Source organism: Leuresthes tenuis, unplaced genomic scaffold (genome assembly GCF_036924035.1).
Source record: "Leuresthes tenuis unplaced genomic scaffold, fLeuTen1.0.hap1 SCAF_9, whole genome shotgun sequence".
NCBI lineage: Eukaryota > Metazoa > Chordata > Actinopteri > Atheriniformes > Atherinopsidae > Leuresthes > Leuresthes tenuis.
In genome coordinates, this window is record NW_027325363.1 from 8715537 (window position 1) to 8742952 (window position 27416).

Below are 27416 nucleotides of genomic sequence, written 5' to 3' on the forward strand. Positions count from 1 at the left end.
ACACTACATGAGCTGCAAAATAGATTGGTTGTCAGTTGACCTGGAAATATTATGCCTCCTTTTTCAGCTCCCAGTGCTCCTCCTCAGCAGGTGACAGTCCTGACCGTGGGAAACCAGAACAGCACTTCCATTAGCATCTCCTGGGACCCCCCTCCTCCAGACCACCAGAACGGCATCATCCAAGAGTACAAGGTTTGTAAGAGCAAGTCGGTGTGGATTCTCACTGAGTTCATACAAATCCAAGTGGAATCAAGTCCATCTCTGTTTTTCTTTCTGTTTTCTTCAGATCTGGTGTCTAGGGAATGAGACACGTTTCCATGTAAATAAGACAGTAGATGCAGCCATACGCTCTGTGGTGGTGGGCGGGCTGCAGGTTGGAGTGGTGTATCATGTGGAAGTGGCTGCCAGCACGAGTGCAGGAGTTGGAGTCAAGAGTGAGCCTCAGCCTATTATCATTGGTAAGAGTTATTGATGATGAGGAATCCCAACCTTTCAATGTCTAATTTTGAATGACTAATGTTTGGGATGATTTTAGGAAAAATAAAACGAATTACCACATGGATAATATTGTTAGAACATTTTATTTTGAAATGTGACCTGACTGCATGTGATTTATGTGGCGCTCTGGCAGATTTTGCCTGATTTGACCCATAACTGATGGCTTGGCCTGCGGCATGTTCTTATTTCCCCTGTGTCACTCACATAATCCATCTCTGAGAGCAGAGCCCCGAGCTTGCAGTTATTATATGTTATGTTTTTGTTTGTCTATAGCTGTTCTAAAGGATGTGTGTTCATATTTTTTCAAAGTAATATACTGTATAAAGCGTTTTTGTGAAACTTTGGATGTGCATATGTTTCTACAGTACATGTGTTCATTATCTTTAGTTAGCGTTTGTCCTCTTCAGTAAACATATTCACAAGAATCTAAAAAAAGAGTTACCACAACCAGACTTTTAAAAGGTAAGGAAACATGTTAGACCAATCAAAATCATACAAAATTGAGCTTCTCAAAGCAAGACTAACACATCCAGACACACTTTGATCAGTAACTCAATATTCCTCCCATACATGTATATTTGAACAGGAACAATGGTCAAATTAAATGGCCAAGTCAAGTTGTAGTTGTAGCTAGACTCAACTGTACATATACCCATGTGTTTGAATAAGAGCACATACAGTAGTTTATTCTATGAGTCTTGCCACGCTGCAACAAATATTGTCAGGCAGGCTAGTAGGGGTGAACTGTGATCAATATAGACCAGGCTTTTCTCCACTCATCTCACATGGCGTGTTTTACCAGCAGTGGAGTGAATTAGGGGCTGAGCAAACCAAACAGCCTGATCACCTGGGGTTTTGTTATAAGCTCTCAGGCTTTGTCTTTTTTCAGTCTGCACTATTTAACTGCACACCTCCTAGGTTTGTGTCATGATTTGCTGGTCAATATCTCAACTGAAATTTCATCAAACCGACTTTCTTTGAATCTATCTATCACATTTTTTATTTATAGTTGTGAAAAAGTATAATATTTCTAAGCCCTTCAGTATTACATAGGTGACTTTGTTAAGTTTCACCTTGACGAATCAAAGGATACACAACAGCACTGATATTTCCTGTTTCTCTCCTGTAACTATCCACCTAGCATCATATTAATGTTTTCTGTCTGTTGCTGTGCCCTCAGGTAAGGAGTTCCGGGACGTGATTATACATGGAAACCGGAACAACAGCATCACAGAGCAGATTACTGATGTGGTGAAACAGCCTGCGTTTATTGCTGGTATTGGAGGAGCCTGTTGGGTCATCCTCATGGGCTTCAGCATCTGGCTCTACTGGAGGAGAAAGAAGAGAAAGGGCCTGAGCAACTATGCAGGTTAGACTCATCAGTCTCTGAGTCATCCATCTGAACTTACTGTGACATAGCACTCAGTTGCTTTAATAAACAATGTGAAATTCTTGTCTCTCAACAAAATACTTTTTATTTCCTTTTAAGGAAAGTGTATTTTATCACATCATCGTCCTTCAATTGAAATATTGTAGAAGCTACTCATGATGATGTTGAGATGAATGCTCCGTTACAGCACAACAGCGAGACAGATCTGAGTTTGAATCATGTCAAGATGGCTTTAGTTTTTGAAAAATCCACCATTGGTGGACTAATAGTAGCCCAAGGTGATTAAGCTGAGTGTGCAGACTGAACGCGCTGCCGGTCACTGAAGCTGGAGTCTCTTTACCTCTCCACCCACACACTGACCCCCGCATCTTTCTGAGAGACCCCAGTCAGTATTATCAAGCAAGTGCACAGACACTGCCAAATGCACAGGACTTAATCGGAGAGTTGAACATGTTAATGAACTGACAGTAAAGTTGTCAATAAAATCAAATATCCTCACGTTATTTCTTTACTTATTAATAAACATAAATTCAAGGGGAACTAATTTAGGAATACATATGTGCATACCATGTTCAACAACTCAGAAAGAGGTTGTGCAGCTGCTTGAAAAGGCTTGGTTATTTTGCTTTTCATTTTCATACATTACATTAAATGTTTGTGTGTTTTATTTTGGTTTGTGCCACCGTCTCTGCACCTCTGTGGCCTCTGAGCTGGCTGCTTTCCTTGCTTTCGTTCTGCACACTGGGTGATGTTGTGGTCTCATATTTGTTTCTCTTACCCTCATAACCTTTCAGATTGACCCCATCCCAAGTGTGCAGATACCCCTAAATCACCGCTTACCTCTGCAAGCTTTTAACACACAACTTCTCTGTCTTCTTGTTTTGCAGTTCAGTCCTTCACCTTCACCCCTGCAGGTACTGTTCATTTGTCCCGTCTCCTCACCCCACCTGAGCGCAGATTCATCTACTGACTGCTCTTAGTGCTCATGTTTGGACTGTCAAACAAGTGGTCATGACTAATAATGAAAATTGAAACATTGTTTGGGTGAACAAGGTTTAACCTATTAGATAATGAAATATACAAGTCAAGTAAGTTTCATTTCATTATTGGCCATGACATGGGCCAAACTTAAACTCTTTTCCTTGCCCAACATGCAGCCATTTATACATATTGTGTTGTATGTTTGTATGTCTGTTGTAGCTATTTGTTTTGAATGAATTTTCCTTCCTTCTGTATTTTTCTTTCTGACATATTTGTGATACAGGTTTAGATCCTTCTCCTCAAATTTTCATATTCCATTGTTTTCCTTTCAAGATCCAAGCTGTGCTGTAATTTCGGCATCTCTATACGTTTAGTGTCAGTTAATTGGCTGGATAGTGTTTTCCCTTTTCTTTTAATTTACTTTTTGTTACAATTTTTTATTTTTTTTGTTACAATTTACAACTAGTGTGGATACTTTTCTGGTCCTGCTGGCTAAATACAATATTTCTTTTTTTTTTAATTCTTTTCTTTTTTTACAACTTTTTCTGTAGGTATCAGTAAAGAACTGACTAAATTAAGCTATTAAAATATGCAAATAATTAATCCAGCTGTCCATGGATGGAGTGGACTGAGAGAAGAGAAGTCAAAAGAGAAATTCTGAAACAAAACAGAGTGATATAAAGATAGAATTGTTGACTGATATGAAAACCAGCTGTGCTACAGTCCATTAGGGATCAGCTCTGTGTCCTTCACTGTGTTTCCTCAATTTATCTTAAACAGTAGCATTTTTGTAAAAGTATACATGTATCTTTATGGGTTTCTGATTGAGCCAGAGCCCGAAACCCAGTTTACTCTGGCCTTCCCACAGCAGCTGTAAAAACAGATCATAGAATGTGTTTGTGAAACTTGTCAGATAAATTAGAAGCACACCGTCAAAAAGCCAGAGAGGAAGCAGGTTATTTCACAAAATAGTTTTGACTGGCACAGACAATTTAAGGTTAAATACAGCTTAGACTGTATAGTCAGAGTGAGGTGATATTTTGAATCTGAGTCAGAATGTGGTTGGAAAGTTTTATACCACTGCTTGTCTCTGTATTGACAATTAGTTGATGCATTGAGTGTCCTATCTCTGCCTCCTAAAGCTGTCAGCACAGGAGAGGTAAATCACAATGCAGTTGAGGCACACCGCCAGCAAGAATTAGATTTGATGGAATTTTTATTTGCTGATTACACCTCTGCCACCCCCCACCCCTCCACCAATGCTTATTAAAGGGGATTAATCAGCATTCATATTGGAGAAAGTGCTTATCTTGGAGTCAGAGGCGGGAAGCACAGCCCAGCCATGTCACTCTGTCTAACATAAAAGTATTCCACAGCAGCACAGAAATGTGCCTCAGCACAGATAGAGACTTCAGAGGCCTTCCCGCAGCACAGTCTCCTCTCACCTCTGCCTGATTCTCCTGTCAGTCCTCACTCAAACAATTCTAAAATATTCTAAAATGCAAGTTTGGTGTTGGGGGAACACAGAGACATGGCTTTGGCTGTGACTGAATAAAGAATGCCATGTCTGTCTGGAGCTCTCAAAACTGTATTTTATCCTGAGAGACATGCAATATTGGTAAAATTTAGTATTTTAATTCCACCTGCTGCAGTTACTTGAATATTAATGTAGTAAATAAACTCTTAATGGCTTAAATCTGTTGTGGACAAAATAAAAAACTTAAAGTAGTAAAAACTTAAAGACAAAATTTGTTATCTTAAAGTCATCTTACATCAATCTTACATTACATTGGTGATACATTAAAATGTCCCGTTAGCAATCAATTTGTCTGTTGTGGGAGTTTCCTCAGACTGTCATCTGTTATTACGTCACCCTCAGAAAAGCCCCATATTTCACCCAAGTCTAGGCTTGTTGTGGTATCAACTTGAATGAAACTGAAAAAGGAGGAGGAATGTTGAGCCTTCTTCTCTCTTTAATCTCCATCTGTGGAACAAATGAGCCAAATTACTAACAGCTTTCCTTCCTTCTCTTTAGTGAAGCTGCTCTCTTTCCCATCTTTTTTTTCCTCATTGGCATGAGGTGATTTCCAAAACTCTTGCTGCTTTTCTGTGTTTCCTGAAACCCATTAAAGTTCTTACATGCTTATAAGTCTTCCCGCTGCTTTGTCATTACAACAGAGATGAAATGGATCCCCGACTTTCAACTATGGGGTTCTGCAAGCTTCTGAGAAAGAGTGGCCCTTTTTATTTTATATATTTTTAGTGGAACAGGTTCTGCTAGCCAAAGAACCAGTAACTCAGCCTTCATGCTTGTAGATGGAAAACTCAACATGATTAATGAGCCCACTGCCTTTTCTAATAATTTTTTTGGCTGAAATTTAATCACAAATCTGATAATAACTCAGCAGCAAAATCAGAGAGATGAAATGAGTTTTCCCTCTCATCAGGCATCTTGTCCTTGAGGAACACATGACATCTCCACTTATGCAAATCAAAGCAATATACAATCCTCATCATCAATGCTCTTAAAAAATCATGAAAGATATTGGACACAGAGGGACATTTGAACCCCATGGTGAATCCATAAACTATTTAGCTGTGCAATAAAAAAGGAAAAACAAGAGCACATAGCTATTGGAGCACAAGGGCAAACTGGATAATAATGACAGGACAATGTATTCTTGATTATGGAAACAAAACCAGGATGTATTGTACAGAAAAACTTAATGATTGGCTTTTTTCCTTTCTTTCTTTTCTTTCTTTTCTTTCTTTAGTGACGTTCCAGAGAGTTGATGGTGGTTTGATGAGCAATGGAAGGTGAGTGTCTCTCCTGTAACAGCATATTTCAACTGCCTCCAGTCTGAACAACAGAATATAAGCTTGTCATTGCTTTTTATTTCTCTCCGTCCCTGGGTTTACACAACCCTTCCTCCATAGTCATGCATGAGATCCACAGCAAGCAGCTTTTGATTCTAACACTGATAAATGAATGATAGGTTGATAGATAACCAATACCTGTTGTGTGCATACCGTGCAAACCGGAGTGCAAATATACATTTCTACCACATCTCCATTTATGCATCGATAGATGAACTCATAAATCTCTTCAACAGAATTAACAGAAACAATTTAAGCAGAGAGTGCTTTTATTTTGTCATTTATCTTCCGCTGCTGGCTACATGCAACCCCGAAGCCCTCTGGAGTGATAAATTTGCCTGTCACCTTGCGTGGGCGGCTGGGATCTGAGCACATGTAATAATGTAAAAATAATTACCCATGGGAGAGGTGTGTGTGTGTGTGTGTGTGTGTGTGTGCATGTATGAGGAGCCCCCACTTGCACCCTCATACAGTCTGCTCCATTTCAGTGCATGTTAGTGAAAGCAGATGAGCTACAGTGAATAGGGCACATCTCAATGACACCAGTTACTGAGCCTTTGTGGGTATTCAAGAGAATCCCTTGAGAATCGTTCTGTCTATCTACTGCTTATCACACCTGAATAGGTAAAACCACCAGATCTTAAACACTCAGTGAGATATCGCAACTAAATCGGACCCCCTGTGTCTTTGGGCTTTTGGGAATGTGTCTATACTGCAGTCTAGTTTCAGTTTTTTTTTTATTATATCAATGACTCCTTTATTTCTTTTTTCCTTCTTCTGTGCATATAACTGAATGCAACAGTGGACAATTTTTTCCTCCATTGTTCTGTGAGCTGTCAGCAATATCTTAATGAATTAGCCACGCCACTTGCCATGCTGTTTCTCATCTACTTTCTGCTGTCGTGTTTTTCCCTCAATTTTCCACGTAAGTGGTTCTGATTCCCACTCCAGCGAGTGCAATTTGAAATGTCTGTATTTTTGTTGCTCTATATTTGTCAAACCTTTTGTCAGGAGCATTGACTCCCACAATTTTCATAACACTTGGATAGGATGCAGCTTGGAACTCTAAGACAAGCCTCTGATCTGTTAGTCAATTCGGTGCCATCAAATCCCAGATGTTGCAGCTTCCCCATCTGCGCCGATGGTGAATACATGAAGCAGGGTATCTTGGGAAAATTTGTTCATTTGTTGCATGAAATGTTTATTGCATTAATTAGACAATAGCAAATGAAGCCACGTCTGTTCCTAGGTACTCATTGGCTCCTGCCAAATTGCTCTGACTGAACAATTATGCTTAATCGATCACAAAATAAATGATTCATGGAAGATGAATTGGTTGCAGATTGTAGAGCTGGACGGTTTGACTTTGGCTGCTCAATTGAAATTGATAAAAGCTGATAAGGGTTCATTCCTTATCCCCCTGCCAATAGGGAGATGGTAATTAGTAGGTAGTAATAACTTCCTATCTCAGCACTGATCAATGTTTTTGCAAAGCAGATTCACTCCTATTGGCAGGGAGAATGCAGAGCATTGCAGAGATCAGGTTTTATTAAAACTGTTGCTATGGAGATTCCTTCCATCCCAGCATCTGAATACTAAAAGGCAGCATGTTCTTTGAGCGTTAATCTATGAAGTAATCTGTGTTCCCCATTGTTAAGTGTTATCTAATGTCTGGATTTTTAATCCAATTTCTATTCAGTGTTCCGTGGAACTATGAACACCTGATTTATGAAGTTGGTTTGGATTTAATCTTTCTCACTTGGCTTATTTATGGGACGCTCAATGTCAGACATCTTTTGCGGTATTTATGGCTTCCTTCCTACTCATCAGAAGTAACTCTAATGTCTAACAGGAAGAGGAAATGCTCCAAATTAGATTTTATCTGCCAAGGTTGCCATCCATCCTTGGTTGGACAGGGATTAAAAGTTAGTAGTCATCTTTTCATCAGACGTATGACCCAGTGTCGGTCCCCAACATTGTCCCCAACCCTCTCCATTACCCCACCATCTCATACAGTCACATAGACGTATAACAAATATTCTCACTAGGAATCGGTTTTATTATAATTATCCTTAGAAGAAGTACTGCTGCTGTGTGATGAATACAAGGACAATGCAACCATTTCCACTAACTACTTGTCTCTCAGATGGTCTTTTGGATTGGGCTGGGGAATTACATGCTGGAGCATTCAGGACAAGTGAGACTGTTGATGAGACAAAGTCATGGTCTTTTTTTTTTTTTTACATCGTTCATTTTATAGTGAATAAATGAGAACGATATCTTCTATTTCAGCAGTTTGCACTTTTCAGCAAGACAGACATTAAGCCTACAAGAGGCAGAGAGGAGATGCAGAGGGTGAAAGTGGAGTGTATAGCTGAAACATAAAGGAAAATAGGGTCAGGGAAATATTGTATGGTGAGAGAGAATGATGGCTGTGGTGTGACATGGCAGCTAGGAACAGAGGTAGAAGGACGGGGAGAGATGTATTACCCTATAAAAGTGCATGTGTCTGATGCATAGCCATCAATTTGAATGACTTGTCTCCCCCGAGGGCCTGTTTTGGCATTCACAAACCACAGCGAGGGCTCTTAGCTCGCCAGGACTGCAGTTCATTCACTCCTCCTTCTATGGAACAGCTTTTCTCATTAGAACCAGTAGCTGAGGCAAAGAGTGACTGCAGCACACCCATTACCTGCCCTTGTCCTCAGGGCTTGACTCTCTCTCATTCCCTCAGAGCCAACACATCACCCCGTTGGAGATCAGACAATAAGCCCCGTCAGACAGCCAGGTTAGAAACTACTGTGTTGCATGGCTTCTAAGAGTACACATGTTTCCGTAATGTACTTCATAAAACAATGCCAGGCACTAGCAAAAAAGTATGTTGCATAGACTTCTAATATTTTATGAGAGGATTTCTTGTTTAATCGAATCTGCTTATTTTATCATTTATCTACTGATGTAAACAAGCGATTGCGCATACCTACATTGTTTGCATTGCTGTCCATTTCACTGGCAAATTCAGTGTTCATTCTCATTTAACGCCGTCTCTGGGACCCATGGTAATGAGCCTCAGACGTTATTGTACAGTAAAGTGTCCCTAATGGCCTCCCAGCAGTCACCCATGACAGGTTAAAGTCTTGATGGCTGTTTTTATGGTTCTCACCCCCTCAAGAGGGACACAACACCTGTTAAATGGAACTGCCCTCTCCCATTTGCAGGCATCCCACAAGCATTGGGGTAGGGCCGGACCTGAGGTCTGACTCCTCATCAAATAAAATTTAAACTGCCCGGACATCACCGCAAGGGGTTGATGGGAAAACACAGCACAATGTACAGGAGATTAATGAATAAGGAATCATATACTCATGGGTGCCAGCGTGTTCTCTTGCACATGTGTGTATACAGCAGTAGCATGCATTAGTGTCTCTACAGTGTACTTTTGCATAAATAACTGAATGTGACAAAGACACAGCAGGAGAAAGAGAGAAGTAAAGGGCTGTGTTTGCCTGAAGGAATTCCAACTTTGTGTGGGAGAAGAAATCTATCTGTGTACCATTTCCCCTCCTCCTCAAATGTGTTTAATTTGCGTCAGAGGCTTTTGACAAGCTTATCTCATACAAGCACACGTTATTGTGCACAAAGTAAAATTCAAACATATGTTTGATTAAAGTTGTGTGCTTTATTCTCTTTTTCTGAACTGAATTACACTGCAGAATAAAACCGCATGTAAATGCAATCGTTCTTGTTAAAACAAAATAAATGAATAAATTCTTACAGTAATGTAATTTCCCAGCTTATTCTTTTACATTTGTTTCTGCTCAGCCGGCCGGGCCTACTAAATGCCAGTGACCCAGGCTATCCCTGGTTAGCGGACTCTTGGCCAGCAACCAGCCTACCTGTCAACAGCAGCTCAGGGGGACCAAATGACCTGAGTAACTTTGGTCGAGGAGGTGAGTGCCCTGATAAGTCCTAGCTGTTTTGAGAAAGAGACCATAAGAGATGAAAGATGATGGTCATGCCTTCATTTGTGCTCTAACAGAGCCCCTTTTGTTTGTTATGTACATATATGCACTTAAAATATAAGTCTACATGCTTTTAATTTGGGTTTAGACATGTATTCATATATCACATAGGAAGGAAGCTTGAACGTTAACAGCAGGGAGTCTGCTGTCATCATGGTGAGTGATGGCAAATAGTCCAGTGTGGTGTCATAGCCAATACCTCAGAGTATGAGAATGCAAGGAGAGAGAAGGGCTGTGGAACAGGGGGTGGATGGATGTTTGAAAGGATGGTCTTGAGCAGCCAGTCGTGAAGGACAGGCGCAGCTTGACTGGCGCAGATGTGGACACTTCCGCCATGGCTCTACATCATCTCCCCTTCACTGGGCATGCAAACCATGCACTATCAGGAGAGCCTACTTGCTTTTCCCCTTCTCTCTCTTCCCTCTGTTAGCACACACACATGCAAAGCAGTGGCATTGTCCCTCAGAACAGAGAAGTAAAGATGATGAGATAGCCAGAGGATATGTGGAGGGAGAAAAGACCACATCATCGGGGAGGCTAAAGGATGGAATTAATTAAGCAGTGATTTTTATTTACTTATTTTTGTGTTTTAAAAGTCCAAGTAATTCAAGGTTGGATGTGCTATACACCAGTGTTGTACCAAAAAAGATGGGGTGCTGCATATAGTTAAAGAAAGATCAGATTGGAATTCTTTTTTTCAAATCACTTAAACTCTTTTTAAGAGATTAGTACAAAGACAATATTTGAAGTGTTCAAACTTAGAAATGACACTTTATTTTGGAAATAAATTCTCATTTTGAATTTGATGCATTTTGCAAGAAAATGGGGATGAGGGAACAAACAAATTGTGTAATGCTGAACTGAAACTGGTGGAGCATGTAACAACTAATTGGATTAACTGGTAGCAGGTCAATTATATAACTGAACATAAAAAGAGCATCTTGAAAAGGTTGAGTCTTTCATACATCAGGAAGAAAGACTTCAAAGGCAAATGGCTGACTTGATTTGTGAAGAATTTTGGGGTTTCATATAATTTTTGTTTTACTCAGCATACCTACTTTTTTGGAAATTAGGTTATACAAGTTCGATAGATGAGAGAACTATCAGTCAACTATCAGCCATTTATTATGTCAAAACTTCATGGTTACTGATGCAATAAACTTTTTTTAGGACAAATTTCTCACAAATCTCCTCCTCTCCTCTTTACTAGATCTTCCCACTGGGCAAGGGGATAAAACAGGCACAATGCTCTCTGATGGAGCCATCTACAGCAGTATAGACTTCACCACCAAAGCCAACTATAACAGCCCAGGTCAAACATCACAAGCCACTCCATATGCCACCACTCAGATTCTCCACTCCAGCAGCATCCATGAGTTGGCTGTGGACCTGCCTGAGGCCCAGTGGAAGACCTCGCTTCAGGCCAAGCAGGAAATGGCCAACCTGGGATACTCCCTGCCTGACAAGAACTCCTGCAACAACAGTAAGTCACACTGAGGAAGTGTGCCATTAGCAGTTTGTGGGAACACTGTTGTCCCTGTGTGGGAGGTTCAGTATTTTTTTATAGAGCTATTATCAGTTAACATTACCTCAGAGCTTTGTTGTTTTGTTATTATTCAAATAAAATCACAGGGTTGCACAGTTGTAACAAGGCAGCCTGTTGGTGTTTAAACTTTTCCTCCAAAGCTCTCTGAGGCTTATCTAACTTCACTGTGATGGGACGTGGTTGTTTTAAAAAGAATAGTTTTTCCACCAGCAGGCCTTATCTTGGTTGCTCTTCAAGGTTGGATAAACATCTCATGACGGGGTAGTACTGTTAAGCTATCCATCAATTTCTTGCTGAGTTTTTGTGGTGATCCTATCCTTCCGACAGTTTTAGAGTAATTATGAATCTATTTTATCTTTACTAATATTGAAGAAAATAATCTAATTTGATTACCGTGGATTTGAGGCAAGATTTTTTTAAAGCCGACTGGAGTTTCATATTATACAGCTGTATTCTAATACATATTCATTATCTAATTTTCCAACAGTCTATAAAAGAATAATTATAGTTTTTATTTGGTTCCCTTGTGCATGAATCTTTAAAAACATATGATCAAATGTGATTATATCTTTCTGAAGTGGCACAAATATTGAAATAAAATTATTACTATTGACTCACTGATTATATTCCACACATAGAAAAAGTCAGATTCCTCCAGTTAATGTATTGTCTGTTGTTCACATATCAGAAAGTGAATGAAATGAGTGATATGTACAGCTTGTTGTGTGTATGAATCCTGAATTTATCCTGCTTGCTTGATGCTCTAACTGCATGCCTGCATGTGCTTGTGCCAACTGCCAGTCACCTGATGCCACTGTGATTTTTGCCCTTTAACCTCCACTGTAGCCCTCCTTTTCATTCCTGACTACCGATTGGCCGAAGGATTGTCTAATAGAATACCACACAACCAATCACAAGATTTCAGCACCACCAGCTCTCACAACAGCTCAGAGCGAAGCGGCAGTCTCTCAGGTTGGTTTACGCTGCAGAGAATAAAGCAGTTTGGGACCCTCTGCTCCCCAACCAAACTTTATGACTGACTGATATCCTAATTACTTTATTGATCTATTATTTGCATGTGCAAACTTGACATCTAAGGCATAAGGCACACTCCCCCTCCCTCACTAGAGATGCTTTGCTTACTGAGTTACCCCCCCTTGCTTCCAGCTGATTATACTCTATGCTTACACTGTAAGTTACTGTCATTTTTTCAAGTTCTATGGGTTTTTTTTGTCTGTTTTCACTGTACGTTGCAATGCTTTAATATAGGATAGCTGTTGACATCTTATTGGAGCATAAAGGAATGGTAGGACAATCTTCTGACAGAATATGGCTCTAAGTGCGAAGGCTGGGTTTCTGCCACCACTGCAGATCCTTATGATTGCTTTGTCTCTCTCTGTATGAGTGAGCAGACAGGAGCAGGGGCAGAGGGAGTCTTTCAGACAGAGTGGACTATACACACACACACACATAGACACCATTAGAGATGCTTGACTGGGTAAAGTGGCAAAAATACCTCCCTTTTCCCTCATCCCTTAATGGTGGCCGACTACACTAAAACCCATGTTCAGAGAATTACAATGTCATTTATAGGACACCAAGGCAGCCCTCTGACTGCCTCCCTTCCACTCTCTTCTTTTATCTAGTTACAAGCCACTGCCTTAACTGGTCTCTAATTCAATGCTCTAGCGCACAGTGGGCTGGAGAGAAGGATGGGTAGTGGCCATGCCTCACAGGCAGATTCTTCCTATAGATCTATAGGTTATTGAGGGCCCCTACTGGGCTTGGCACATGCTGCAGTATAAATTCATGACATGAATGAAAATGATAGGATTAGGTAAATTTACTATTAGCTTTAATGTAAAGTATGTCAGAAATTGTGTTTTGAAGAATTAATTTAAGATTTTGGGGAAATACTTATCCATACACACTTGCCAAGAGTGAAATGAGAACACAATGAGCTGTTCATAGAAATCACAAGTTGCTGTTTTTTACACAGCATATAATGTGTGAATTAGTGATATCTGGAGGTTTTTTAGCTCCTTACAATGCCTTTACCCTTATTAAGCTCATGTCTGAAGGTTAGGATAATCTTCCTATCCTATCTAAGGCAAATGTATGCATTTTCCAAAATGCTGAACAAATTAGATAAACTGCTATAAGAGAATATAAATGCTTTCAGTTACCTGATACAAAAAAATAATACAAATGCCCCTTGTGTTATTAGCTTTTCTTCAACCTTAAAAAGAACCGCAGAACCAAAATTGAAGTCAGGAATGTATGGTATACTGTATAATGTACAGGTAAGGAAGAAGTTAGAATTGTGTGATTGTACGGAAGTTATGTGTATATATAAAAGGACTGAAATAATAATGCATCTAAAAACGGATGTTATCTCGATGTTATCTACAGAATTAATTAACAGAAAATATACTGTGCGGTGTAACTTGCAACAGTGATGGGAATTTGAATCAGCACAAGCTGGGCTTTGATACAGGCTTCAACCAAAGTAAAGTCAGCATTTCAAGAGGGGGGAGTGGAAGTTATAGTGCGTTGCTCTCCCTCTGAGGATAAGGAAGGAATAATGAATGTGAGGTCTGAAGGAGGAGAGCGGGATGAAAAGGAACAGAAATAGAGCAGCTTTCATGACAGCATGGATCTCCACTGGGGACATAAAGCAGCTCATTAAAACCTTTCTTAAAGTAGAGGAGAAAAGGTAACTGATGTTTTCTGTAGCGGTTAGAAACCCTGAAGACTTTTTGCTCTACTACACTCTCAGTCAGCCTGCCTACGAAGCTACAATGTCCATGATCATGTGAAGTTCACGACTGTTTGTGACGTGTTTTTTTCCTGTGTTTCACATGTATGTTGCATCCCACGTCATAAAGTAACTTTGTATTATTCAAAACTCATACGTACATGATTTTGAGTTTTATTTTCCCCACTTATGAGTTATATGTGGCTGTGTAGTCCTTCTGGAATATCTACTCTGTGGCTTTCCTGCTCAGCACTTAAGAACCCAGTGAAAACAAAGCAAGCTCAAGGCTGTGCACCCCTACAGTTATAGGCTGGGAGCGTCCAAACCTTGGGTAAAAATACCCAAAGCTGAATCTATGTTTAGCATCAGTTCCCCTTTGAAGAGAAGCCCAGTTTTGTCAAAGTACATGAGTTCACTGTGTAATTCTTGTATAGCTCCTAGCCACAGTTTCTCTATGTATTTTTCATATTTGGGTTGAGCTGTTGCAATTTCAGTGCCAGAACATCCTTCCTTACAAGAGGCTCATTTACAATATTGATGGCTGGTCTTGTGTGGAGGGACTAAGGATGATTGAACAATCACATCAGCTCACCATTTATTGGTAAAAGTCAAGCGTCGCCCACAGGCGCGATTAGGATATCCAATTACTTGCAGACCATACTTATGCTATGGTGCTGTCTGCCTTGGGCTTACAGTTGTTTCTTTTATTACTTCCATTCTTTATTAATCTCATTCTGACACCACTTCCATCCCCTCATGCCAGCACTTTCTGTTTTGCACCATGTTCATCCTTGAAGTAGTTAAGTTATTTTTGGAAGAAAAAGAAAAGTTTATAATAGCAACACAGTCAGACGTTTTTGGACTTATGAAAAGCTGTACACTGTTTACTTTTCTACCCTCTGACATTTGAATGAAAATCAATAGAAATGTACCTCAGTGATGTACTTTTTACTTTACCTGAGTCAATTTCCTTTTTTAGATTCCATTAGATTCCATTATGATATACATTGCACAGGAAAAGTGGCCAGTTTTTTGGGGGGGCATTGCAAAAAGTGAATATTGGCCATTGGCAGCAAACCCAAACCATGACAGAACCAATTGCGCTCAGCAGGTAATCACAAGAGGGCACTGCAGTCTACATGGTGACATCACCATGAAGTATTTTCTGGATTGAGGTGTTTACTTGCAGACAGACAATTTATCTAGCTACAAATTTATACAGAATCTTCATCTACAGTCCAGTAGTTACTTCTCTTCAGTATGCTTGAATGAAAATCGTTGGTTGAAATTACTTCTTATCTGACACAGGTTAGACAACATGGAGATTATGTCCAATATATGATAAACCTGAAGGATGTTGTGAAGAAAAGTTGCATGCAATAAAGAAATATTTAAATTCAATTAAGTAATACTTTATCAGCAAAGGGATTTTTTTTGCTGCAGTATTAACTTATTGTACAAATAATAATACTCTATCTGCAGGTTCTGTCTGCCTGTACAATATGAAAGCCATGTAGAAAGGTGTTAGTCATTCCTGCAGCCACGTCTCAGTGAAACAAATTTTATTTCATTCGCAGTACTCCCACTGTGTCCTCCTCAGGGCTTCCAATTTATCTTTAAGATCTCAAAGTTTCCATGATGATGAAGAGAAGTCATGGTTTAAACTTCCTTCTCTCCTCTCTCTCTTTAGTTCCTGATCTCATCTGGATTTGGTGTCTCATTTCAGGCTTTAGTTGGGCTTTGGAAAGCTCAATCTGCTGGTCCCACATGCAAACAATAGAACATATCAAGAAGACACAGCATGCTAAGAGCCACTGCAACAAGATGCCATCAGTGTGGCACCATTCTTGAACTTCAATGTAGTTTCTAGAATATAAGTGCTGATTGTCATTAATTGAATATTTCATGAATTGTCATGAACTAAGAAGAGATCTAGTTATTGTCAGTAATGCTAAAAAGATACTTTCACACATTTACAGGTACACTTTCAGTGTTTCCTTAAAACATGTTTGGCAAAAGCGTTCATTTTAAGCATCATAAATGTAAAAATCATATCACTGATATACATGTTATGCTCAGAGGAGCATGTTTTGTATATTGTCCATTTCAACATTTTTACAGTAGCGTTTTATACAGATATTCAAAACACAACAAATCTTATAGTTTTATGTAATGTATGTTGATATATGCTGCCTTATTGAAATATATGGTATCATCTCGGGTCTTTAGTTTTTGTCAGCAGGTGTTTATAAAAGCTTTATATTAGCTTTACACATGTAAAATACCTTTATTGAGGTTGTGTAAATATGTGTAAGATATTAACTTATTTTATTTTCATTGTAAAAGTTAACTTTTTGTATGAAAAGTTTTGTTTTCAACAATGTTTATACTGTATGAATCTGAACTTAAAACCAGATTTGAGATTGAAGTCAAATATTTTTTAAAGACAAAAAATGTTTCTTCCACAGTGACCAAATCATATAAAACTTAGTATTGACCTGGCTGGCAGATTTATAAAGATGGATGTGACAGAGGAGAATCTGGTGTTGGAGGGTTATGAGTGGAAATAGATGGGGTTAGCGGCTCTCTGGTGTAATAAAAGAAATGAAAGTAGTAATAGACTCTCAGTGAATTCCATTAGGGACACACTGACACTACACAAGCCATTCATTATAATGATGCTGTGAAGTGAGATATTTCATTGTGGAACCCAAAGCCTGATGTGAAAGGGGACACTGAGGGATGGGTGGAGCGCAAAGGTCTGCCTCAGCTGCATTTACTGCCTTTCTCTTCAGTTTCTATGGAGATTTGAGGCTTTTCAGCCAATCAATCAATGGAAGCATGCTTTTCATCAAGCAACCTTGAGATTTTCTATGTAAGCAGTGACAGGCATGAGCCCATTGAAATCTCATGTTGAAATTGTGTATGACTTTCCAATGGTATGCTGAAACTGAGAGCAAATGGATTTGTAATCTAAGCAACATGTTTGCACCAAATTGAGTTTCTTTAGAGTACACATTTGTCACATGGCAAAAGCAGCTACTGTAATTTGCAATGCCATCACACTAATATATTAGATTGTAATTGATTTCCTGATGCAATCAGATATTCAGTGACTGTGTTCCTTAAATGAATAATATCATTTTGTAGGTGGAAAGGGAGGAAAGAAGAAGAAAACTAAGGCTGGTACTAAACCTACTAAAGCCAATGGATCCAACTGGGTAAATGTTCCCCTGCCTCCTCCACCGATTCACCCTCTGCCTGGCACTGAGATGGACCTTTATCCCAATGAGCACCATGATGGAGGAGGGTACGTGCACTATTGATGAAAAACAAATACAAATATGTAATTCCAAAAGAAACAGATACATTTTATGAAAATTCAAAACATTTTGACTTTAACACTCATTTTAGACTGCAAGATTTAAATGTGATAAAAACAGATTTTATTTGATAGTAAGATGAAACTTGTACATCTTGAAAGACTAAAGTGTAAGTATGTGTAAAATGGATTTTTATCCTTTTTAGATTTTTGTCAGTATCTTTTTTCCATGTATTTTTACTGACTGTTGGACAAAAAAATAAGCAGAACTGATCAAGTATAACAGCATATTTTTTTTTACTTTTAAATTTAAATCATTCAGTTTATGTTTGTATTTATTTTTGGGAAATAAACAGATGCAGATTGTTTTGTTGCATTATGCATATATATGCATATATATATAATGTCTAATGCAATACAGAAATTGAAACAGCCTTGCTGTGTAGTCACTGTTACCTCTTCTGAGTACCTCAGCAGTGATGGATCGTGTGTCTCGTTTGCTGGAACAAACAAGACAGTGCATGCCAACATAAGCAGCACCTCACATTTCTACTGTAGGAACATGGTTCAGTTTTGCTTTCTCTGGAGCAAGTTACTCTACTACTGTTCATCTGCAGAGAAGTGAGGGATCAATAGTTGTACATATCCACATGCAGCCAGTTACACACCCATAATCACTTACACATGCCCTCACATGAAAACTCATGCATAGATGGGTGCAGATCAAAAGCTGATCCTGTCTTCAATCCCATGATGTGATTTTTCAACTGAAAAATAAATGAGAAAACATGTTTGAGCAGTCTCTTGTTGCTGCTGTGTGTAGACATACTCATGGTTTCAGATAAATCTATTTGCTGAATTGTACAGAAAAAATATCCTGATAACATTTGGTCATAAAAAGTGAAAGATATGAAGGAGAGATTTGAGATTTTATCAGCTAATACTTTTAACATTGAATTTATATGTAGTGAAGCTAACAGAAGCACAAACATACTGCACTCTAAGTTTGAACTATCAGAAGCCTATTGGAGTGATTCTGAGAGTCTCTCTTTGGGTCCAGAAGGTGCTGTGTCTTCTCACTCTCATTTCCAGTATGGGAGAGTCATCTGTTTTAATAGGCTATCTGGGAAATGAAAGACCCCAGCACTGTAAATCTGAGACTGCTCTTAATGGCAGCAGATTAAAACAGTTATGTCCTATGGAGTGTGCATCGACAAATTTCTTTAATGAACATTTTATTTATGACTAGCATTATTTCAGCATGTATAAGCACAGCTATGGAGAAGTGGAAACCGACAACCACTGTCATTTTACTCAGGACTGTCATATAACAAACTCCTAGGGAAGTTGGACAAGGTCACAAAGCTCTATGTTGGTACAGAGGACGTTCCTTTTCAATATTCATACTTTTATGCAGTTTAATTTTCTCCTCCTGCTTCAGTTTATATTTGTAGACACAATATACCAAGCGTCTTATTATAGTTCTATTTCTACTTCCATTTATATATTTTCAATAAAAACATTGATTTTACTTTGTTTTTGCTGTTTCTCATGCGTCACTTTTAACTGAAGCTTTGCAGTTAAAATCCTTGTGGGATTCATTTTTAAACTTATGGAAAACAGTCAATTGCAATCAGAAATAGAAATAGTTGCTAGTTATAGCACACAATCTGACTAAAATTGTTATGCATTTACCTTTAGAATTGCATGTTTGCATACTGAACTTGCACTTTTATCTCAGGTATGAGAGTGACAGTTGGAGCTCGCCCATACCTGTGCAGACATACCTTCACCAGGGCATGGAAGATGAGCTTGAAGAGGAAGAGGAAAGGGTACCCACCCCACCCATTCGAGGGGTTGCCTCTTCCCCTGCTGCTATGTCCTTTGGGCAGCAGTCCACAGCCACCCTTACTCCCTCTCCTCGGGATGAGATGCAGCCAATGCTCCAGGCACATTTGGATGAGCTGACCAGAGCATACCAACTGGACATGGCTAAACAAACATGGTAAATTAACATCTGTCTGTCACTGTCATTTTAAAATCCTTGTTCTATACTCTGTTTCTGTTTATTGCTCTTATGATTTATTTTGGTCTTGCAGTATTCCTCATGTCAACTGCGTGTGCAATGGAGATTAACCCATTAATCATTCCATTTTAATGGACACATGCTATCACTTAGGCAACTACTGTATTTTTCTCACTCTATGAGACACAATTTCTTACCCATGGTAGTTTACATCCATGCATTGCATATTCCATTGTTGTTGTGCTCATGCAAGTCAGATGAAGGCCATGCTTCATTCTGTCAGCGACGCAGAGAGAATGAGAGACTGGCATTCATTCATGATAGGGAAGTGGGTAGTGTGTGTGTGTGTGTGTGTGTGTGTGTGTGTGGGGGGGGGGGGGGGGGGGGGGGGGGGGGGGGGGGGGGGCAGGGATGCCTTGTCAGGAAGGAGATGTCATGTTAGCCAGTAATGACTATGTTAGTTAGAGAGCATCTCTGACAACACCAGAGGGATAGTAATTACAACCAATTTCACTGAAAACCGCACAGACTTTGTACTCCTCTTACAAACGTGGCTGTCAGCAAAGCGGGCTGCCACCGAGGTGACAGCCATGTGTCGACAGGCCTGGGGAGCGTGCCTTTGTACCAATCACAGTAGCTTTTAACAGGTTGTTGTGTTAATATACAAGCAGCACTTTAGAATGAAAGGAATTGTCCAAATATATTCAACCATGCATGTGGCAGAAGTCTTGAAAATTAGCACCGTATTTCAGCATGTATCATATCTCTATTCTGTGCCATAGAAATCTCTGAATCTTCCTTTATTCTCCTCATAATTCATCTCTTGCCTCCACATATCCTGATCTTTTTCTTGCCAGGCACATGCAGGGAGGCTCCCTTCCTCCCCAGGCTCCAGCCCCTCCAGTGGGCTACGTGTCGAGCACAATGGTTTCCGACCTGGAGACTGACCTGCCTGATGATGATGAGGAGGAGGAAGAAGAGGAGGATGAGGGCTATGGGGCCAGGCATCCCCGTGGTATTGAGCACACACCAGGATCTAGCATGGATAACCTGGACAGCTCTTTAACAGGTGAGGTGATTGGATTAAAAAAACTGCAGTGAATTTGATTTAAAACAAAAATAAAATTGTTATTTTTACAGTAAATTGATTGTAGGACATAACATGGCCATGTTTCTATGTGATCACTTTTTTATATGAATTTGCTCACAGTGTGTCCCTCAGTAAAGATTTTTAAGCACTTTTGGCAGACTCCAAGGAATTGTAATTATCATTTCTAAAAAAAGAGATAAGAAAGTCCATGAATTTTAAACAGGAAAGTGAGAGGGAAATTAAGAGGAGGGAGAGGCAAGGCAAGCAGAGAATGCCTGTGATTTAACTGGCACACAGCCCCAGACTCAAAGCTACCCATATCTTCCCAAGGAGATTTGAAATAAATTTCACATGCAGTATTTTCCATTCCAGACCAGAGGCACCATTTCCATTTTTACAACTCACTGAAAACTTTTACGGCCGTCTGTTGGGGGGACACATGAAGGACGTGACATTGCGGGGCCGAGCTGGGTTTTAGTCTGCTGCTCTGCACAGACCAGACATCACTATCCATCAGTAGTCTAGGGGACCAAAATGAAGAGTCTTTTCTGATAAATGTGTGACATTTAGGGGATTGGGTTTAGGGGAGCGGACTCGGGTGTAGTGGTCCTCTATGACACTACAGATCTCTCTGGTTATCCAACAAAGTCTGTGCTTGGAAAAAATCCTTAGTGTTGCATTTATAGGTGGAGAGAAATGGAGAAATGGCTTAAAACAGGAGGAGCTGATCCAGTTAGAAGAAAAGGGGACTGATAGTGCTGCTGGTTGGCCTATGCTGCCTGTGGCAGCCGTAAACAGTGGTTTTCCATGGGATGATGGAACAGTGGTTTTGGTAGCGCTGACACATGCTATTGCTGATGTATTTAGAGGAATATAAAGCAGCAACGGAGTCCTAATCTACAGCATCTCTCCTCCACTGTATTGCCATGAAGACAGCACTATTTCTTTTTATCTCCCCTGCACGTCTGCCTCTCACCCCATTTGACAGGACAGACACGGTTCCAGCTCCAGGGTTAGCAGGGGGAACAGAGGAAAGATAGGAGAAACTGCTGAGATTTATTGTGACCAACACTTTGAGGCTATACAAATAGGGGTGGGAAAGAGCGGGAGTCCTGTCAAGCGTTGCTTGATAGATTTGTCATTGTTTTAATAATATGGAAATAGGTCTGTTTTCATAATGTTACACCAAAGTCTAGTAAATCAAACATTCTCGCTGATGCCTCAGGAAAAAAAAAACTGCCTTCCCTTCAGAGGCCATTTTTCACCTGCAGGTTGCCTGCACAGACTTTTCAATGTGTTATTCTATGCTCTGAGCTAATACACCATATTTTTAGCAGACCAATGTGAATCTTCAGGTTGGGGTGGGTATTGCAGAGCCATTTCTTACTTAAGCCAAAGAGATGAAGGTATTACTTGGTATTACTTGGTTTGTATTACTGCTTTGTATTGGTTGTGTAAAGTAAATATTTTAAAGTGTTGAGGCTGCTGTGGGCTATTAGTCTCTTGTAAAGATTTGCCAGGTTTGTGAGGAGCAGGGTCACATCTCCTGACAGCAGATAGAGACACCTGCTCGTCAAGGGGAATGATTTTCCCACTTAACGACATGCAGATTATGGTTTTTGTCACTCTAAATCATTTTTAGTGGCAGGAGGGATCCAGTCTGGGTTTTACTGCCCCCCGACCACCTAATATTTACTGGTCTTGCTCTATCAGTGTGTGGAGCATCGGAGGTGTCGGCTAATGTTTTTTATAGAACATGGTTTGGCCAATTGCTCTGGTTAAGACATGATAAAAAATATCAGACATGCAATGCAAACTTGAGTCTGAAAACTTACAAAATAATTATATTTTGAGGGTAAACAGAAACCAAATTAAATTGTTATCAATTTATATCAGAATGATCACAGTTTGATTGGACCGATGTTTCAGAGAATAGAAGTGCTCAAGAGGTTCTGCTGTAGAAAGTGGCAGTTAGTGCAGCTGAAAAGTCATTCTGTGATGTGATTTGCTGAGGCAGTGTTCTTTTGCTGAGCCTCAGGACTTGGAAGCTTCAGTGCTTTGCCTGGCACTACCTTTACTTCATTATCTTCTCTATTCATTGTGGGAGGATTGGACCCAGTGGAATTGCTGTCTTTCTTTCTTTAGAGAAAAACTCTTTAAAAAATATTTCAAAGAAAATAGGAAAGATGGAGTGCTAGAAGTAGTTACTGCCTCGGATTTCAGCTAGAGCAGTAAGAAATGGGTTGTGTGAGTGGGTACACAACCTTATGCAAGCATGTATTTTATAGAAGTCTTCGTTAATCTGAGAGTTTCCCTGAAATAGTAGTGGAAAGCTGTAACTTTTGCTGCTAAAGGTGCAATTCCCTGAAGTCAAATTCAGTGACTTATCAACCTCCTTAGAATGACGACACTCACAGATGGGGAACTTAGAAAACTTTAAGGGGGATTTCCGAGTGTGTTTTTTTTAAATTCATGAACCACTGTTAATAAATATTCTGTCCAATTTTAAATGTCTTACATTGTCTTGTTAAAGGGAAGTACCATCTGAGAGGCCATACTGCATCTGATTTTTGTGCAAATTGTGTTCATTTCAATATCAAGCTGGAGCCACTCTGCCCAAGATTGGGCCACTTTTTGTGTCATACTGACCTTTTTAGTGGATCCTGCTGGTAACTATTGTCCATCCCACAGTCTCAACAGCCTTGACTGTCACACCTCTCCTCCCCCTTGTTACACCACTCTGTTCAATGACATCACACTGTGTGCCGGAGAGATGGAGTCTGTTAGCTGAGCATTTGGGTTGTTGCCATTTTAGCAATGATCTGCCAAACCAGTCCCACTGAAAGCTGTCACATTAGCCGACTGTTCTGTGTTTTTGCTGGCCAAAGTGGCATATTTTTATTGGCAGGCTGATACTTTTATATTTAAAGTGCTGGCCCAGCTTTTTATGTCTAGGAAAATCAAAGTACATTGAAGTACAGTAGCATTCAAGCCAAGAATCCTAAGTCTTATAGTATATATGAATTTCCCTATGTGCCTTTTTGACCTTGACAAATACTCAGTTATGTTTTAATATTCAGAGACTTTCAATCAAGACATTGTTTAAGTCTACCTTTTAATCACCTTTAAATCTTTACAGTAAGATATGTATTTAAAACCACAGCAGCAACTAAAAGTGATATAACAGATAAATATTCTGATTCTTTTGATAAGTTATTGCAACTTTTTAGAGGGCTGTTGCTGTGCATTTTCAAAAGGAGTAAAAAGAATTCTGTTCATACCACCAGGTGTTTCATTCAATACACTGTTTGGTGAGACGTCACCTGAGGCAGTTTTGTAGCTCCGCACAGGTGCGCTCATTGTTCTCTATCAAAAGAAGCACAGAATCAGTTGATGACAGCCCTGCTGTTCCACGGTGCATACTCTTGTGAGTGTTTGTGTGAACATCTCAGTTTGTGTGTGTGTGTGTGTGTGTGTGTGCATGTATGCATGAGTGTGTGTTTTCAACTTGTGTTTTTTTGATAGATGAAAGAGGGCAGGCCAGAACAGAAGAACTACACAACAGAACTCTCCTTCAAGAACAGAAATGCCCTGCAGCAAATACAAAGTCATTTAAGCGCAGGATGTTAATATTATCTCTTTTTTTTTTTTGTTAATAAGATCAGTGCCTTCATCTTTCTATATCTAGAATCACAGCACAGGTGTTCAGACTTTCAGATCATATATCCATTCAGGTTATGGCCTCTTAACTGTGACTGGAAAAAAGAGTTATTCATTTATACCATCGAGCATACTCACACACACACCTTTGCTGAAACCTGTGGTGTTCCATAGGGTCCATGGTGAATGGGTGGGGATCAGCCTCGGAGGATGACCGTAATTTCTCCAGCCATAGGTCCAGTCTGGGCAGTTCCTCCGATGGCTCCATCTTTACCCACTGCAGCTTCGCCCAGGCCCTGGTGGCTGCTGCAGACAAGGCAGGCTACCGCATTGAGGGCACTAGCCTCAGCAAGAGAGGTTGGTGTGTGAAACCAAACACCCGCTGCTGGACTGGAACGTCTACCAGCAGCTGACGATTTGTTCCTCTCTGCTCTAATTATTCCCCCTGTCATCCACTAGCTGATATTTCCCTGCTATTTCTGTCTTGCCCTTTTTGCTGCTGTGGATGCTGCACACATTTTGTGCATTGTACCTGCTCTGTATGGCTACTTCACGGGTATCCTCTTAATCTTTTACATTGACTCAGCTCCCCTGTCACTCATGTGCCTCTCCAATATGGCTTCCTTGGGTTAAATGGGTTATACCAGGGTGATTTATCTTATTTGAAAGCTTTTACAGACTTCTTTCATGGTCTTTTCTCTTCTAATGAAAAACTTTGTTTTCTAAAAGGTTTGCAGATCTTGACTGATAACTTGTATCTTTCCTGATGGCAGTCTCAGCTCCACTTTCCGGGTGTTGGCTCCTTAATGTCTTTATTAACTAGCTGGCTTTTGTTGTTGTATCCCTCCTGCAGGTAAAGGCTTGTCCCACAGGCCCAGGCCCAGCAGTCCATTTTCAACAGATGGCAGCACAGTCGGCACACACAGCTTGGGCCACCAGAGGGCAACTAGGCCCACACGCAAACCCCGAAGTCAGGGCACAACACCCCACCGGAGAGACGCTGGTGCAGACGGTGAGGCGGCCGCTGAAAACATATTCTAAATAAACATCTGTTACAGTTGTAACAAGAAATAGTTATACTAATAAGCAGCATAACATTGGTCATCAGTTTTACAGCATTATATTTTACAAGTCATGAATGCATTCATGTGATTTACTGTGGGTTTCCCTTGACACAGACCTACCTCCTCCCCCTGAGCCTCCTCCCAGTCAGGGCCGTATCCAGGGAGCCCGCAGTGTCAGCAGCATGGCGCCGCCTGCAGATAGGAAGGCTTCATCTCTGGAGCGCACTCCTATGTCAGGACCCTTGTGTGGGCCAGATGACATGAAGAGCTCCATTGAAAGACACATGCGAACTTCCTTAGAACATCATCGCCAAGCTCAAGACAGGCTAGGTTCCATGGATCGAGCTGATGACGGACGCAGGGGACACAAAACAGGTACAGATCAACAGAAACTGTCAAAGCTGAAACCCAATCCTCAGTAATGATACAAAGCAAGCTTTTAGTTGCAATGTTTACACATGAAATACAACATGAGGATGTCACCTTGAACATGTAATTTCTCTGTTCTACATTAGGCTGAAAGTCAGCTAAAAAAGCTGCAGATTTGAGTTTTTCATCATGAGGTAGTGTCTGAAGTATTAGAGAATTGGAAATCAAGAAATGCTTGTAATGGAGGATGATATGAGATCACCAGATTTATTGTAGTATTTGTTTAGAAATCCATGCAAAAGTCAATTTAATCTCTACAAATGCTGAACAGAAAGATAGATGGATTGGATGGCATTGCTGCTGGAGTCGTGTTACTATCATGTTAGCATAAAGTTTGGAGTAGTCAAACTGTTTAGAGATATGTTCTTATATCTTTAGTACAAATGAGTTGGGTAAATGTATGATCATTCATTTCTAAAAATGTTTGAGACAAAAGTGTGTATGTTATATACAAGCTCTGCATTACTTCTCAACCAAAAAAATCTAGAGAATTATTTTACTTATGAACAATTTGATATTTTTAGAGAGTAAATCCTCCAGCGGTAGCACATTCTGAACACTGCAATCAAGACTGGAAGTGGAACTCTTGTTCTTGATGGAAGTATTTATTCCAAAAAAAGAAATATGGATGCAACTGCTGCTGGGCATTGATGGTGGGACATTTTTCTACAAGTTCTTGTGTTGAAGTGAGCTTTCATGCTGCTTTGAGACTGGGCTCCCATGAACAGATTGCACCGTCTGCCACTTTCTCTGGTTTCCAGAATGCTCCCCTCAGCTCTCCCTCAGCCCTCCCTCAGCCTCCTCATTGCCCCTGTAACTGTTGCCAGTATGGGACTGCTCTGCTCCAAGTGAGGCAGGAGGCCTCAGCAACCGAGATGCACTCTAATCGCTTCAGCTTTTTTTTCTCACACAAACAGCAGCCACTCTACACCCCATCTGTGTGTGTGTGTGTGTGTGTGTGTGTGTGTGTGTGTGTGTGTGTGTGTGTAACTGTTAGCACTCTCCATGTAATGCTCTCCAGCCTCTTTGTGCCAGGACTTCCTCAGACAGTTACTCTAAGGCCGTGAGACAAAGGCAGGTGCTACAGTCAGCACCTTTATAAAAAAATCCTGTTGGTGAATTCCCTCATGTCAAAGCACTGACTGATGCGCTGTAGAATCCACCGAGGTCAGGGCAAGCTCTATTACAGTCATTAGCAGAACGGTAGGGAGCAGTTTGATGAGATTTCACACCATGATAGAGACTGCTGAGGGTCAGTATTATGCTGCCCTGCAGCAGGGGGTGCCACAGCAGCCAGTGGTCTCTGTTGTTGAATTTACCCCCTCATAAGGCTGGTAGCTGGAAAGGCCATGTGTGAGGCTGACAGATGTCTGTGGCATATCCTGGCATTGTTTGCTGGCACCACCACTCTGCAGATGTCAGGAGGAGAATTGCTCTTTGTCTCCATGCATCAGATTTTAGATGTGTATCACTACAACAATACACTTCACATGTCAACTATTATTCTATACTATATACTCAAACTTATAGTTTGTTTTCTTCATGTTTCCTTAGAGGATGGCTGCCTCCCATACAGTAAACCATCATTCCCGTCCCCTGGAGGCCACAGTTCCTCAGGCACAGCTTCCTCCAAGGGCTCGACTGGGCCACGCAAGGCTGAAGGTCCACGACAACCACAACAGTGGACTGCCACGGAACATGCTGATTTCCTGGGGACCAATGGACAAGGACAGTACACGGGAGAGTTATGTGA

General features: G+C 40.4%; 1 protein-coding gene across 4 annotated transcripts in view; it reads left to right on the plus strand.

The window, feature by feature from the left end:
• The window catches only part of robo2 (roundabout, axon guidance receptor, homolog 2 (Drosophila)), a 152811-nt gene that overhangs the window by 122047 nt on the left and 3348 nt on the right, over positions 1 to 27416 (plus strand). Inside the window, exons 15-29 of one of the 4 annotated variants that reach the window (XM_072392165.1) lie at positions 68 to 192; positions 287 to 458; positions 1679 to 1867; positions 2776 to 2802; positions 5644 to 5686; positions 9569 to 9696; positions 10979 to 11251; positions 12161 to 12286; positions 17223 to 17382; positions 19136 to 19399; positions 20278 to 20489; positions 24345 to 24527; positions 25024 to 25182; positions 25349 to 25609; positions 27218 to 27412. In XM_072392165.1, the coding sequence (XP_072248266.1) occupies positions 68 to 192; positions 287 to 458; positions 1679 to 1867; positions 2776 to 2802; positions 5644 to 5686; positions 9569 to 9696; positions 10979 to 11251; positions 12161 to 12286; positions 17223 to 17382; positions 19136 to 19399; positions 20278 to 20489; positions 24345 to 24527; positions 25024 to 25182; positions 25349 to 25609; positions 27218 to 27412 (2517 nt within the window). The remainder of the gene's footprint in view (positions 1 to 67; positions 193 to 286; positions 459 to 1678; positions 1868 to 2775; positions 2803 to 5643; positions 5687 to 9568; positions 9697 to 10978; positions 11252 to 12160; positions 12287 to 17222; positions 17383 to 19135; positions 19400 to 20277; positions 20490 to 24344; positions 24528 to 25023; positions 25183 to 25348; positions 25610 to 27217; positions 27413 to 27416) is intronic. The other 3 variants (XM_072392166.1, XM_072392167.1, XM_072392168.1) reach the window with 3 other exon arrangements.